We start from the raw sequence: 16,241 nt of genomic DNA, 5'->3' as shown, positions 1-16,241 counted from the left end.
TTCCTACTATTCCCCAGCTACATAGTTACAGGGAGGAGGGGAATGATTGTAACATTTAATAATTAGAATATTGGGTCCCAGTGAAGTGTTAAACACAGGCCATGCTCCTACTTATTATGGGCCAAGAATGCATGGTGGCAGTTAACCAGTATTGATGAAAAATATTGAACATACCCTATTGAATGTAGAGTTTAATTTGGAGACGTGGGGTGGGATTGCAGTGCCGCTGTCGGTTGTCACAGGTGCATGCTGATTGTATTGGGACAGGATACGATGTTGCTGAGCGATGTGAAAAAGTTTCTCTTGTGCATTTTTATTCTGCCCTTTCTCCGAGGATCTCAAGGCGGTACGTAGGATTCTTCTATCCCCGTTTTAATCTTTACAGCTACCCTTTGAGGTAGGTTAAAGTGAGAGTTTTGTGACTGGCCCAAGGTCAGCCAGTGGGATTCATGGCTGAGTGGGAATTTGAAACCGGTTCTCCCAAATCAGAGTTGGATGTTAAACGCTAAACAACTCTTGTGTTTTTCCTAAAATGAAATGCAAAATTATTTATTTCTCTTGGGTGCTCAGCATGCTCTTTTCTAACACAGTAAATCCTCTCTTCTGCTGTCCCAGAACTCACTGTGAAAGCCAATATTCTTCAGTGGAACTCAGGACAAAAGCAGAGGTCCTTTATATGTACACTAGGAAAAAGGCCCGATGTGGAAATAAATACAACGGCCTCTAGAAAGAAGCTCTGAGCGGGTGCCCCGGCCTTGGACACTCAGTGTCAATTTGCTGTGGTGATGTCAGCAGGGTATAATGACACTTGAGTCCACCATTTTCTCCAGAGGAACTGATCTCTGCTACCTAAAGAACAGTTGTAATTTTGAGTGATCTCCAGCCCTCACCTGGAGATTGGCAACGATGGTTCCCCAGAAGGGAATAGTTGGTTTGTAGGGTGGAGTCTATGGCTTTGTACCTGTTCGAGGTCCCACGCCTCCTGAAACCTCACCCTCTCCAGGCTCCATCCCTCACATCTCCAGGAATTTCCCACCTGGAGTTGGCAACCCTATCTCCTTCCCAGCCAATCATCAACCTACCTTTATTTCCCCCTCACTCTTCAGCTTTCCACCCCCCACACACCTGCAGCCTCTCCCGTTCTCTGGAGCCTTGACTGCTACGTCACATTGGCTGTCATATGGGGGCCACCTCAGCAGTGTATAAGGATACAGAGCCCACCATTTTCTCCAGGGGAACTGATCTCTGCCATCTGGAAAGCAGTTGTAATTCTGAGTGATCTCCAGCCCTCACCTGGAGAATGGACCCATTTTACCTCAGAAGAGCAAACTGTTTAGAATGTTAGAGGCAAAAGCCAATCAAATCGCATATGCAAACGACCTCTGTGTTCGGAGGCAAAGGCCAATGAGGCTGCATATGCAAATAACCTGACTGGCTATGGGGGGGGAGAGGAACAGCAAAATGTTTAGAATGTTGGAGGCAGGTTGTTCCTTTGCACCGTCGGGGGGATTTGGGAGGCGTTCCTGGACATCACCTGGAAGTTATGTTGGTGGGAGACGCTTTGCTTTTTGAGCAAAACTCTGTGGTTTGAGGACAATTTTACCGTAGAGTTTTGCCCAAAAAGCAGAGTATCACCTCCTATATCACCGGCATACTGTTGTCACTGTTTGGATGGGGTGGGGAATTTCTTCCCACTGGCCAGCTGGACCACAGCGGGAAGGAGCGAGGGAAAGTGGGGGATTCTCCGCCCGTACTTGGGAAATGTTAAGCCTACTCTAGGGTCTGTAAGAGAATGGTGTTTCTTAACATTTACTACCTGGGACCTTTTAACTGGAGATACCAGGTATTGAACCTGGTGTTTTCTGCTTGCAAAGCAGGTGCATTACCACTGAACCATAGCTCCTCCTTAGCATGATTTAAGTAACTGCTTTATGTCTCAGGAGAGTTCCATTTGATCTTCTGAAGCCTGTGCAGTCTGAAAAGTGTTAAAGGGTATGTAATGGAATTATAGGACTTTTCCATGCAGTGGTTTGCCAGTGAGCCTCCATGTATCTGCAGCAGCTGTCCTGTCTGATAGCTACAACAGGCACAAGTGGAAGCTTCCCTCTAGCTCTGTCTGTACTGCCGCTCCTCACTGAATAAGGTATTTCCCGTTCCTTTCTACTGATAGAAGAAACTAGGAGAAGTCCAAAATTAAGTATGGAGTGGTACTGCCCAGCCAATGTACAGCGACACGTCTTCGTCACTGCCCACCTGACCCAGAAGTGATGTCATCACATTCAGGGTGATGCTCTAGTATTTGGGCAAAAACTCTGTGTTAAATCAGAGTTTTTGCCCAAATACTAGTGCATCACCCTGATGTCCTGGATGTGATGATGTTACTTCTGGGTCACATGGGCAGTGACGTAGACATGCTACATGTTGGATGGTTCTCCCTCTTTTGGGAGTTAAATCCCCCCCCTGCCGACTTGCTGATTGGCGATGGGGAGGTGGGGACTGGTGGGGGGGGGACCCCCACCTCCACCAGGTAGTCTGGCATCCCCATGTTTCAGTTTCATGTTTTCTCTGCTGGAGACCAGGAAAGCACTTTGAACCAGTCAGTATTTTAGTGGTCTGAAACTGCTTTCAGGCAATACAGCATTTCCCCCTGCCCCCATCAACTTGCAGCCAATTTACCGGAACCCCATAAAGGATTCAAGGCAAGAGACATTCAGAGATAATTTGCCATGACCTGCTTCTGCATAGCAACCCTGGACTTCCTTAGTGGGCTCCCATCCACGTACCAACCAGGGCAGACCCTGCTTAGTTTTCGAGATCTGACAAGAGCAGGCTAGCCAGGCCCATGCAGGTCAGGGTTTAATTCAGCACTAGAGTACGGAAAAACCAGGGAATCCCCCATTCTGGCAGGTTCTGTCCTTGACTTTTCAGATTACCGTACCAGTTTCAGCCTTTGTTCCATCCCTGATCAGCTGGATTGTGACCTGACCTGGTACCTTGCCAAATTCCGTTCAGGCCACAGCCATGATCTGCTAGACTTGTCTACCTCTAGCCAGTTAGATTTTGCCCCGGGTCCACCCCCGGGCCGCTCCATTTGCAAAAGCTAAATCTGACCATTGTAAGCGTGATGGAGTCGAAGAATGAGAAGGGGGTCCCACAGATCAGAAGCAAGGCAAGAGTTAAGAGATGCCAGGAACAGGTCTATATCTTTGCCGCAGATGAGAGTTCCAATTCTCAGGGAAACTATTGCTTTTTTATAAAAAGAAAGAATTGTTCTTTCTGTACAACAAAACGGGAAAAACTTGGTTTCAATTTCCATTATCTTGAGCCTCTGAGAGAATGTAAGAGAAAGCCGTTCCTTGCTCTCCGCTTACTCTGCAGCGAAGGAGTAGGCAGTGGTGGCTACTGACTGATCTCTTGATCCTTGGGACGAAACCGAGAGAGAAAAGTCTAACAAGTGCATCGTTTTGCAGTAAATTAGATCAGATTTCCGCATCTCCGCACTCGGTCTGCGAGCTTGACAGTTCAGTAAAATGTTCCCTTGTAAGGTTCGCCCTCTTAGGAAAAGGGGCAATAATTCATCATTAGGATTTCAGAGTCCAGGTGCAGATGAAAACTGATGGAGCCTCCAGCGAGGCAGGGGAAAGTGTGCGGAAGAAGAAAATTTTATCTGAAGCCTAATTCCCTGGTTACAGCAGAGAATAATTAAGATAATATTGCTCCAAGAGTTCTTTAATGATTAAAAATCACATATGCAGAATCCATAAATTGGAGAGCAACAAATTGGGGGAATGTATAGCATCGGGAGATGCGTTTCTCGGTGTCTCTTTTATTCCTTATTATTATCTTCGTGGTGTTTCTTTTTTTTCTTTTTTTAAGGTTCACGTTATACTGAAAAGGCGTTCTGACGGCGGAGTGTAACCGGCCCAGGAAAGCCACAAGAGACCAGGCCCCCTTTCCAAGGACTTTGTTTAGATGCAACAAATCATTTGTCTGTTATTAACCCAGAGCTTGTAATTATGCAGATTGCCATAGATTTTCCTGGGCCTGGAAGTGAGATTGAGGGTTGTTCACACTATACCAGGCAGCTTGGGGCTGGCCATGCATTACTGCTCTTGCCACATTTATCATGTTGACTGATGGCAGGAGAAGCAGGTCTCGGGTCCCAGTGGTTAATGTAGTGGGTAATTAACTGTCATTTGCCTAGTAATAGGCTGATGATCAATGGTTTGTGTGGAAACAAATTCTAATCAGGTAGCTGATAAATGCTTAGGGAAAGAAAGCAATTGAAATTGAGGAAGGTGGGGGGGGGGAGAGGAGGACGGGGTCCGGAATTTCAACACAGTATTGTGTGTTTGGGGTTGGTGGGGGGGGAGGCTTATTAATAGTAATAACAACAATAGAGTGGAAAACAATGTTCTTCATAGAAATGGTATATGGCCGTCTTCGGAATTAACGGAAGAGACTAACGTTAAGCTGAAGGGAGGGACGGGGCAAAAAAAGGTGTGCCTGTGGGAAAGAGCACTGTTGCAAAGCAGGCTTTGCCTATATCCTTAAAAGTTTTTTAGTAAGATGCTTTGGTGGTACAGTTAAGGTAATCTTAGACTGTGGACTTTATGGTCTGTGGGGCCACCCGTGCTTCTTAACATCAGGTGTTCCAGGAACTACAGCTCCCAGAATGCACTGGGGAGACAGGAAATGGCAACCTAAAAATAGGTGGTGCTCTCCTGCCTGTAGCGAAGTTCTGCATCAGGTGGATCCTTGCTGAGCCAGAGTGCCTGGGCCCCTGAAATTTCTCCCCAGAGTCTATTGCTGATGCACAAGTGAGGCAATATTTGTGGGCATCTTGCAGGGGAGGGTCTGCTTGGCATGCAGAAGGTCCCAGGTTCAATCCCCCCTGACATCTCCAGTTAAAGCCTTAGGTAGTCAGTGATGTGAAATGCCTCTGACTGAGATCCTGGAGAAATACTGCCAGTCTGAGTAGACCGTACTGACCTTGATGGGCCAGTGGTTGGATTCAGGATAAGACAGATTCATGTGTTCAGTGGTGGCCCAAATATTGATTTGCTGCATTTTATATCCCACCCTTCTTCTCTTATTGAACGAAAATCAACGAGCCTTTGATTCCCAGAAGGCACCCCATCCCCAAACACTACCTCGACTCTTCCCTGCTCGGCGTCAGTGGAGTGCCCCCCAGCATGCGCCCTGCTACCCCACCTTGGACCCATCTTTTCATCCAAACGTGTATCCTTCCCTTTCCCAGGGAATAAGAATGGGGTTGCCACATTGCATCTAATTAGACAATTAGACAAGTTCATAAAGGCTAGGGGTAGCAACACCTGTGAGTCGTGGTTGCTAAACGGAACCTCCAAATCCAGAGGCGCTATACCTCTGAGCAGCAGACGCTGGGTGCCAGCAACAGAGCGGGGTTTATACCTTCTGCGTTGTTTGTGAGCTTCTCAGAGCCATCTGGGTTATTGCTGTTAGAAATGGAAGGCTACTTGTGAATATAACCCCACTTCAAGGCTCGTAAGTGCCACAAGCGCACATTTAGGGAGTTCCAAAGTACCACACAGAAATCATCCCACATTTGTCTGAACTGAAAGGAGAGGCCATAGCTCAGTGGCAGGACGCTTCCACAGGGTCTCAGGTTCGGTTAGGGTTGCCAACCTCTAGGTTGTAGCCGGGGGCCCCCCCCCCCCCATGTTACAGCTGATCTCCAGACGACAGAGATCAATTTACCCGGAGAAAATCGCCACTGTGGAAGTTGGACTCTATGGCATTATGCCCCAAACCCTGCCCTCCTGAGGTTCCACCCCCAAAATCTCCAGGTATCTCCCAACCAGGAGCTGGCAACCCTAGGTTCAGTTCTTGTGGTATCTGAGAAAAGGGTGAGGGATAGCTGGGCTTGGTAGGGGGATATTCACAAACTGTATAAAACCTCACTGAATCTGTCATCTGCTACTGTAGAGTTTGTTTTCAATAATGCAGGGCTGCGGTAATGCCCATGAGGAATGATGAACCCTAAATGTAGCATCCTCTGTGATTCTGTTATTCTTTACTGATAATAAGATTTCGTTTCTGACCAAGGGGTATTGAACCTCGCCCCAATGAATGATCCTTACTTTATTTATTACATGTGTAGCTTGCCCTCCCTTCAAGCAGTTCAGGGTAGCATACATGGAAGTCTGTTTGGCAGCTGATGGGGAGGGTTTGGGCCAGAGATATGGGGCTGATGGGGAGGATTTGGGCCAGAGATATGGGGCTGATGTCAGTTGTATCGCTGTGTCACTTCTGGGAAAACACCTGGAAGTGGAGTAGCTCTAGGAATCGCTGGAAATTCTGTGGTAAAACCATAGAGTTGCCGGTGATTCCTAGAGCAATCCTGTCACCTCCAGGTTTCCCCCAGAAGTAGCAAGGCAGCCAGTAGCAAGGCAGCCAGCATCACCTTTTCTTACACTGCCTAGGGCTGCTGGTAAGAGGCCTAGTAACCCTGTGTTTACCCCTACATTATTCTCACAAGTCTCTGATATAGACTCAGCTGTGAGAGTGTGATTTGTACCCAAAGCTGCTTCAGTGAGTTTCTTGTTTGGTAGGGGGACGACGACTCTGTTCTCCTCAATCCTCTTATCCACACCGAAAAACAAAACCCTTCGCAAAATTAAGGGTAGCTCAAATTAACAACAAAAAACTCTTGAAATTGTGGTTTATTGTCATGGTGGTTGTGCAGCCATACATGGATTCTGTGCATGTGCAGGCCATCTGGCCCATGAAGGTGCAGAATACATGTGGGACTGCACAGGTGAACCACTCAACGAACAACAGTTACAGCCAATGCTCCCTGTAAGCTGTGGAGTCTTGTGAGCAAAAATTCAACTTTATGAGGTACTGGCATTAAAGTTGTGGCAAGCAATTTGGCTACTGCATAAATCAATTTGCTCTGGAGCCATCCTTCCTGAGCTAAGACAAATGTGTGTGAGCCGGAGGCTAAAAAACGGTGAGCTAGCTCACACTAACTCAGCTTGGAGGGGGGGGGGGGGGGTTAGCATGTGTTCAAGTCAGCCTGGATTGAGTTTGGCTGTGCTGTTGTTTTTTTAGTGTAAATGTGCTAAAAATTGACGCTCTGGGCTGACTTAAGTGCATGCTCTGGAAACGCACACAGCCATTTGAACCATGGCCAAACTCCCATTTTGGGGGATCCAGCACAGATTTACTGAAAACTGATTTCTTCCTGTGCTCAGAGGGGGAGGTATACATATAGACTCTCAAGATGGGACCAAGCTGACCTGTACAAAAAAGAAGGATGAAATTGTCTTTGTTACGTATTGGTTAATAAAGATTTCTCCTGCCTTTTAGTTTTCCAAACATTTGATGGCTTCCCAGTCTGTAATATAAGCAAAATGCACTTGGTTCTTCTGCCAGCGGCCATGGGGATCCATTGCAGGAGCAGAATTTCAAGAGCCCCATGAATAGTGTGAAAGGTACCTGGATTGGGACATTTAAAAGAGGGAGAAAAATTACAAGATGGATATCCCATTGCATATCTCCTCCTCATACAAGCACATTACGAAAAGGAGTACAGATCCCTCTGTGCTCATGAGACATTTCATCTACAACAGTCAGAAACAGAATGTCTTTCATTGTAGTGTCCTTCCTTATTATATTCCCAGTGTGCGCATGTGTGGGAAGCGTGTGCCCATCTGCATGCACACCTGAAGATTGTTCAGAGGGTATCGTTTGAGTACTAGGGCCTTTTTCACACAGCAGGCTGACATATTTGTATTGAACAACACGGATTAGATGCTACAGCCTCGTAAAATGACTACTTTACATTCGTAAAGAGCCAGTTTGGTGTAGTGGTTAAGTGTGCGGACTCTAATCTGGGAGAACCGGATTTGGGAGGGCTTCTAATGTCCTGGCCTCACTGGTGGACCTCCTGATGGCACTGGTATTTCTGGCCACTGTGTGATACAGAGTGTTGGACTGGATGGGCCTTTGGCCTGATCCAACATTGGCATCTCTTATGTTCTTATTCCCCACTCCTCCACTTGGGCAAGCCATAGTTCTGTCAGAGCTGTTCTCTCAAGGACAGTTCTGGAAAGAGCTCTCTCAGCCCCACCTCCCTCCCAGGGTGTCTCTTGTGGGGAGGGGAAGGGAAAGGAGTTTGTAAACTGCTGTGAGACTCTGAGTGAAGGGTGGGGTATAAATCCAATCTCTTCTTCTAAAATTCATTACAGCAGACCTTGATCAGTAATCCGGTACCCGCTTAACATTGATGAGTAACAGTAGCTGGCTTTAACTAAAACGTGATAAACCACTGATGGATGAATGCCCCCACACCATACCCAAAACCATGCATAATTTTGTGGATAAGAATGCTCAGTGGACAGCTGCAAGCATTCAAGATGCTCACAGGATTCGTGACACTTGGATGCTTCTCACCTTGCCACTTCCCTCTGTACCTCAAAGCTTATTGTTAGGAAGGGTGAAAGTAACTTGCTGGGGAGATGACTCTTTAAACAGAGGATAGGTCCTGGTTGGGCCCTATCTTTCCTGTGAATTTCTCTTCCCCGGGACAGCTTTCTGCCAAGGTTTATAGGAACTGCAGTTGTTGCAGTCTCCCAAATTGACCCCGAAGCCTGAGAAAACTACATCAGCCCCAAAAGTGTAGTAAGGTCTGAGAATGCATCAGTACTGGTACCAGCCAACTGCGGTGTGCTGACAAGTGCGTCCAACTGTGCCGATGGCAATACACTCAAACGACTATTTATTTTAACTTGTGGATAGTCCCCCCCCCCCGACTGTGTGTACAGCTAGGCTAACCATTTGTAGCCCACCTATTTTAATGGCAGTAATTCCATCAAATGTTAATATGGTCAGGTATAAAGGACCACCGTTTTGTCCCACCAAAGACGCTCGAAAATTGTGAATCGGACACGAATGATCAAGGAACTTGGTAGCATCCACCACTGCAGGCAAATGAACTATAAATCTCCACTTCATTTCACTCAGTGTAACGTGGATGCCTGTGTACCTCTTGCTTGTTGCGGTGTTTTTGATTCTGTGTGCGTCTGCATAATGTTCCACTTTCCTGAGCATCTGCCTCTCCTGCCGTCCTTAAAAACAAGCGATGTTCCATCTCCCTTTTTCCCCCCACTGGTCTAGCTCACCTCCTTGCTTGTGAGTGGAGTTCCGTTTCATTTGAATTTTGGGTGGCGATTCACATAGATCAACCTTATTGGCCATAATGCTACTGTAATAGTGACTATTACAGTCTCTTAGAAGCAGTCCTGCTCTTGGAAAATTGCCAGTTACCATCTCTGACTGGAACTCGATATACGCGTACATACGCACCAACATCCATAGCCTCATTGGCCTTAGTCAGTATTTCCTTTTTCCTAGCATGGTTATTCCCGGGATAGTGAGCCAACAGCTCGTGCCTTGTGTTTTCAACGTTTGTCACATATCTCTTTTGCCGGTAGACCAGTGCTGCCACGTTGGTTCAGTTTAATCAGTCTGATTAATTTAAAGAGCTTCCAAACAATTATTTTGAAAGTTCTCCCGATTAATTAAGAGCTATTTTAGAAGAGGCATTCTCCTCCTTTCTCGCTTCCTCCTGCTAAGTTGATGCCTACTGGAGATGTAAAATGTCCAGAAATGTTGAAGCCACCTTTTAAAAAAAACAACAACGGTGGGTTGTGGGGTTTTTGCCAGTCTTGCACATCTCTCGTGTCCAGGGGTCATTTAGTAGAAAAAGAGGTGCAGGAGCTCATTATCATAACTCATTAGCATAACTTATTTACATATGCCACACCCCCTGACATCACCGGAAATGTGTCAGAAGGCAACACCCACCGCTCAGGCTCCACTGGACTGTTTTGGATTGCTAGCTATGGGGGTGGGGAAAGTGCAGATCTGCCCTCACAGAGGAAGGAGAGCTTGTACCTGAATAAAACTTGGTCTTAAAGGTACCACTGGTCACTGTTTTGGACTGTTTTGGCTCTGCAACTTACCTGGCTGCTTCTTGCTCTGACTGAGGGCTGCTGGGAGCAGGGGGTGGGGCTTGTTGCATGTGCCTGCCCCCTGGGCTCTTTACTGCCGGAGCTCTTCTCCTGTGCGCTCCTGCAGGAAATGACCCCTGCTCGTGTCTAACATTTCCCTCCCTCTCCCAGCCTAGCTGGCATGATAGGTAGAAGGACTTGGATGAAAACACAGATGCTCAGAGCTTGCGTGTATACTGTTGTCCCAACTTCACTTGCTGGATGAGTTGACTTTTTTCTGTGCTGAGCTGACTCCTTCAAGCGATGGGGAGCAAACAAAAAAAGCCCATCTGGCACATACAGGTGAAGCTGTCTTATGCTGACTCAGACCATTGGTCCATCAAAGTCTGTATTGTCTACCCAGACTGGCAGCGGCTCGCGAGAGTCTCTGGTAGAGGTCTTTCACATCACCTACTGATGATCCTTCCAACTGGAGATGCTGGGGATCGAACCAGGGACCTTCTGCACACCAATCAGAGGCTCTTCCACTGAGCCACGTCTGCCCTTCTTGCTTCCAACACTGTAACACCCATGTTGGATCGGAGCAGCAACGGTGGGCGCAAGCTGTACATTCTCTGGGCAGCTTCTTCAGGAGACTGAAAACCATTTGGGGAACACTTTGGTGGAGTGGAGCCAGTTTGGTAAAGTGGTTAAGAGCAGCGGACTCTAATCTGGAGAACCCGGTTTGATTCCCCACTCCTCATGCAGCCAGTTGGGTGAGCTTGAGTCAGCCACAGTTCTCTCAGAGCTGTTGTCTCAAGAGCAGTTTTCTCCGAGCTCTCTCAGCCCCACCTACCTCACCAGGGTATCTGTTGTGGGGAGGGGAAGGGAAGGAGATTGTAAGATGAAGGGCAGGATATAAGTCCAACTCCTCTTCATCCTCCTCGCCGTCTTCTTCTCCTTCTTCACAGTCTTTTTGAGAACCTCTGGAACTGGAATACTTAGAGAAAGAAAAACTGCTAGAGAGGCAACCCTGTCTCTGCGTGTGCGTGCACGTGTGTGTACATATAATTTTAATCATCAGGCTTCACAATTAGCAAAACAAAGTTGACATGAGCTTGAATAATAAATCTAACAGGAGCTGATGAACACAAGAATGCTGATGATTAAACCTTGTTGGGAGGGGGGTTTTGCTGTTGTTTTTATTTTAGAATATATATATATATTTCAAAATCTAGATAAGCCTACACATCAGACAATTGGGGGAGAATGATTCAGAACTTGGAAAAATAAACACATTGCATGTATTCTGCAAAACGTGCATATTGAGTAGAGGGGGAGCAAGAGGGGCAAAAGGTATCCGGATGCTCAGAAGGCACAGCCAGTCCCGTTCTCCAAAATGGAAAGTGATTGTGTGTTCGTGTTTTTTTTTCCCATTTATGTGTGTCGCCAAACCGAATTTTCTACAGTAGCACACCTTTGAATTCATTAGCTTAGAACTGCTTTTAATTTGGTGTTTCCCTCGAGAGCCATTATATTTTTCTGCTGTCAGCCTGATGTTGAAGAGCCAAAAGGAAAGCGGCAGATGTGGCATTTTCATCTATTTTGTATCATACTTTTAAAAATGGCATTAGCTGCTATGCACAGAGAAGAGCGATGCTGTTTTTAAACAGCCCCTCTTATTTGCATATATTAAGTAGCTTTACATTAAAGCTGGTTTCAAAGATGGGTGGCGGGGGGGGAGTTATAATCCTTCCATGCTTAAAATAAAAATCCTATCTAGGTCTATGCAAGGATGTTATTGTGAATTTGCTGTTTGCAGCGTACCAGCTTGAAAATAACCCCAGTCTTGAACAAACAGTATATGGTGTGTTTTGTGTGTGTGTTTTTTAAAAAGAAAAACTTTGAAGTTAAAAAGTTAAAACGTTTTAGAAGAGGTTTAAAATGGTTCCTGCAGTATAATATACCTGCATTCCTAATGTGACTATATATAGTTGACTGCCTCATTTACTTTAATGGGCTACTTGAATAACATAATCATAGCTATAAGCATGGCGTAGGGTTGTAAGGTGCATGAACCACTAATGCTTTCTGACGCTTTAAATGACTTCTTCATAAAATGTTCTTTAATAACGGTAAAGCTTTTAGCACTAGGTGTCAAAAATGACTAGAATAGTAGCTTCTCCCCCCCACCACCACCACCCCTAGCAGTATCATTTTCTCTTGTGCTAAAGCATGTGTGTTATAAATAAATAGCATCAAGGCCAAGGTTTTATGGCTCTTGTATTTGCCGTGAGATCTACGAAGCCATTTTCTCGTTGCACTTTCAAAGAGACTAGCCCTCAAATCCACGCACTTGCATAATATTTTGCTCCTGTAGCTGCTCTTATATATTTTTGTAGTGTTGCAAGATTGCAAGGGTTCCTCTAAACTCCCAGCCCCATCAAGGCTAAAGATTTTTACACACAGCAAGCGAATCGTGTGTATTTATGGGATAAGGAAGGGGGGGGGGAAGCAAACAGCAAATTATTTCAAAGAGCAGAATTATGCAACTTAAGAGAAACCTTTCTAATGAGACAATGTTTATCCAACAGTATAGTTGAAATGGGTCTCAACCAATGCTCCCTCTAAGCTGTGGGGTCTTGTGAGCAAATTTCTCCTTTGTAAAGCTCCTGGCATTGCAGTTGTGAGCGAGTGAATTGGCTCCTGCGTCAGTCAGTTTGCTCTGGAGCCCTCCTTCCTGAGCTAAGACAAAAATGTGTGCACCGGAGGCTAAAAAACTGTGAGCTAGCTCACACTAACTCAGCTTAAAGGGAACACTGGTCTCAACTCTTCCTTAGGGTTACCAGTCCTGCACCCGACAATCCCAGTAGCTGGAGGGGGGGGCACTAGGGAGGAGTATCATGGATGCTGTGATGTCACTTCTGGGAAATCACCAGGAAATGATATCACAGTGTGTCTCTCTTGCTCTCCCCATCCCCAGTGTGACACTCTAGGAATTCTTACAGCATTACAGACAATGTGACATCACTACCGGGTGATCACCGAGATCATCCTGCACACATTTTCTCTCTCTCTCTCTCAGTGCTCTGCTGCTCAAGCATGGGTGGTGGAGCGTGGGGACAGGAACTTTCCTGTACCAGGTGGGCAGACGGTAAGCCTACGCTTTCTGCCTCATTGGGGAATTCGTAAAAAAGCATTTCATTACAAGTTTGGAAAGTGAAGGCAGGCTCAAATGGAAGGCGTAGAATTGTTAAGTTCTAGTTTGTTGTCGTTGTTAACCTTACCTTCTCCTGGACTTCTCCCCACCCCCTACCCCCATTTATATTTCTTCAGGTTATTTGGCGTTACGGGAAACTGTGCTGCCTGCAGCAAACTCATCCCTGCTTTTGAGATGGTGATGAGAGCCAAGGAAAATGTTTACCACCTGGACTGCTTTGCATGTCAGCTTTGTAATCAGAGGTAAGAGGGTTTCTTGGTCTCCTTCCATGTATTGAAGCCAAGTATGCAGCAGTGTGGAATAGGAAGGCTGCGGGCACAGTGCCTTCCTGTCGTCCTCTGGGCAGAGTTCGTGATGTTGTGTTTTTGTCAACAATAGCCTTAAGTGGCTCGGGCATGACACATAATCACTGTTTCTTTCTCTGTGTCCCAGCATCTTTGAGTGGTGACACCCATTGATGTGGTCATTTAAAACCTGGGCATGTGGAGTAGAGTACTTAGTGACCGTCCCACAGCCCCGGTTACGGAACTCCTGTCCTTTGGAGAGCTGTCAAAATACTGTTCAGGAGCATTTTTCGGAACCATTGTAAAATTGTATTTGGGCTAGTTAGGGGGTGGGAGGCAAAGGTGAAGAGCATACCATTCTTTTTAGCGCTTTCTTCTGTTTGTAATGGCATACTTACGGGGTTGGGTTTTTTATTAAAAAAAATCTGTTGTTTACCTGTTCTATCCCACTTTAGTGGGAGAAGCTGGAAAGAGACAGTGGGAACAATTTCCTGCATGGGAGATGTAAGGAGAAGTTCCACAATAAGTTCTTCCTCAGAGAGCTGACTGGACATAGACAAGCCAAATGAGACATTTAGTAGCTGTTATTCTCGGCAGATTATTGAATGAAGAGAAATGTGAGCATTTTGTCTCCCCAGATAATAAACTACTTCACCTTGTTCTCATGGAGCAGGGGAGATCCCTCCACCCAGGGCGTTTTTTGTAGAAAAAGCCCAGCAGGAACTCATTAGCATAATTGGCCACACCCAACATAAGGAACATATTAGCATATTAGGCCACACCCCTGACAGTACAGCTCATTAGCATATGAGGCCACACCCCTGTGTTACGAGAAGTGTGCTCATCCAGACACACCCACCTTTTGCTTCTTATTCTGTTTACCTTGTTTGTTGTCAAAACCCAGGAACTCCTTTGCATGTTAGGCCACACACCCCTAATGTAGCCAATTCTAATGAGTTCCTGTTGTTGGGTGTGGCCTATTATGCTAATGAGTTCCTGCTGGGCGTGGCCAACTCAGGAGCCAGCCTGAACTCTGTTCCTGTGCGTTCCTGCCCAAAAATAGCCCTGCCTCCACCTGCTAGAACAAAAAGGAGTTTCTTGCTGTGTCCTTTGTAGTGTTTAAAAGGGAAGTGGGAAGTCATGGGATCCAAAACTATCCATTTGTGCTTTCAAAAACTACAATGCTTAGAAGCTTTTTTTTAAAAAATGGATAGAACAAGATTCTTGAGTTACTTCTGGAGTCTCCAAACTTTGGATAGCCGAATTCTCTTATTCACTTGGTGGTTTTGGCCACAGAATAATCCCTGTGAGAACTTTTCCAATTACTCAACTAGCCATGGTGAATAAAGAGAACCTGGGGGGAAAAGGGGGGGGGGATATTTGTACTTTTATAATATACATTGTTAGCTTAGCCCTTTGGCTCGCAGAATAAAGAGAACCTCCACATTCAGAGGCAGTAAACCTCTGAATCCCAGAACCAGGAGGCAAAATCAGGGGACGGCTTTGGCCTCCATGCCCTGTTGTTGGCCCTCCAGAGGAATTGGTTGGCCACTGTGTGGGAGAGGATGCCGGACTAGATGGACCACTGGGTTTGATCCAGCAGGGCTCTTCTTATGTCTTGATGTCCACTCTACTAGTTCAAGAATACAAAGGTTTTCTCCTCAAGGTAACAGTACAACAGTACTCAAGTCTCAATTTGTTGAACACAGCCTACTCATAATGGTTGGTGACCCACAAAATTCTCTCCTAACCCTCTGTTCTTGTGGTCATTCTTGTACTGTGAGAACAGAAAATGTCAACCGCCTGGCACACCACACTGCATAAGCTAATGTGTAAGACAGGATGAGCTAATGTGTGAGACAGGATGCTGGACTAGATGGACCACTGGTCTGATCCAGCAGGGCTCTTCTTATGTTCTTATGTAACGTTGAAATTGTGAGAAGCTGTGCATGCCTGAGTCAGTGTAAAGTTCAGCCTAAAGGTAATTCCACTCCTCGTTAAACTAGTACTAGCAAACTTACTGTTTTTCCTGGTGGGGAGCAACCTGAAGAGTATTCAGAAGTAGCGTGTGAATGGTCAGACGCGAGTTTTCAACTCTCCAGATGTTTTCTGGGCCACCTGAGTCCCCGAGAGGCTATTTGTTAAAATTCATGAACTGCTTCTTGTCTCTGCAGCCTGCTTTCTAACGCAACTCGTATCAGTATCTCTGTTCAGAGCAACCATGGGGGGAAAACCCAGTCCATGTCGATCTCCTGCCACCAAGCTGACAGAGTATAGAGTCTGCTGTTGGCATGGCCTTCTCCACTATTTAGGGTGATTTGCACAGCAAATGAAGAATGGATTTAGCCAGGTTGGCATCATCTGCACACCGCTAGGTCACCGAGGGGCTGATATTTGTCTCCCTAGAGCCCCGTGGACAGGTCAGAATTGCACATTAACACACGTCACATGAACACTGCCAAACAGGACTTCTCCCTTCTTCTCCCTTCTTTATTATTACTGGTCCAAGGCAGGATGCCCCTGTAATGTGCATGAACACCTGCTACAAAATGCAGCATCATCGTGCTGTGCTTTTCCCCCTACCAGCCAATAACATGAGGTCAGAAAACTCACAATGGAATAGGACATCTCAGCGGGAGCGATGAGTGTTCTTAGATGTTAGAGGGTAGCCAGAGTGAACTCCACCAAGGGATGGCTTGTCGGTCAGTTGTCTAGTCCAACATTAACAGTTGACCACCATTTCCCCCCCCCCCCCCCGGG

At 46.2% G+C, this 16,241-nt stretch overlaps 1 protein-coding gene across 1 annotated transcript in view; it reads left to right on the top strand.

Annotated features, from left to right (window-relative positions):
* The window catches only part of LMO3 (LIM domain only 3), a 109,961-nt gene that overhangs the window by 74,976 nt on the left and 18,744 nt on the right, over nucleotides 1-16,241 (top strand). The window contains exon 3 of the mRNA XM_015409594.1: nucleotides 13,314-13,439. Within this exon, the coding sequence (XP_015265080.1) occupies nucleotides 13,314-13,439 (126 nt within the window). The remainder of the gene's footprint in view (nucleotides 1-13,313; nucleotides 13,440-16,241) is intronic.

The sequence above is a fragment of the Gekko japonicus genome, unplaced genomic scaffold (assembly GCF_001447785.1).
Source record: "Gekko japonicus isolate JY-2015 unplaced genomic scaffold, Gekko_japonicus_V1.1 scaffold2187, whole genome shotgun sequence".
NCBI lineage: Eukaryota > Metazoa > Chordata > Lepidosauria > Squamata > Gekkonidae > Gekko > Gekko japonicus.
Note: the sequence above shows the minus strand (reverse complement) of the source record. Positions and strands in the feature narration are given on the sequence as shown.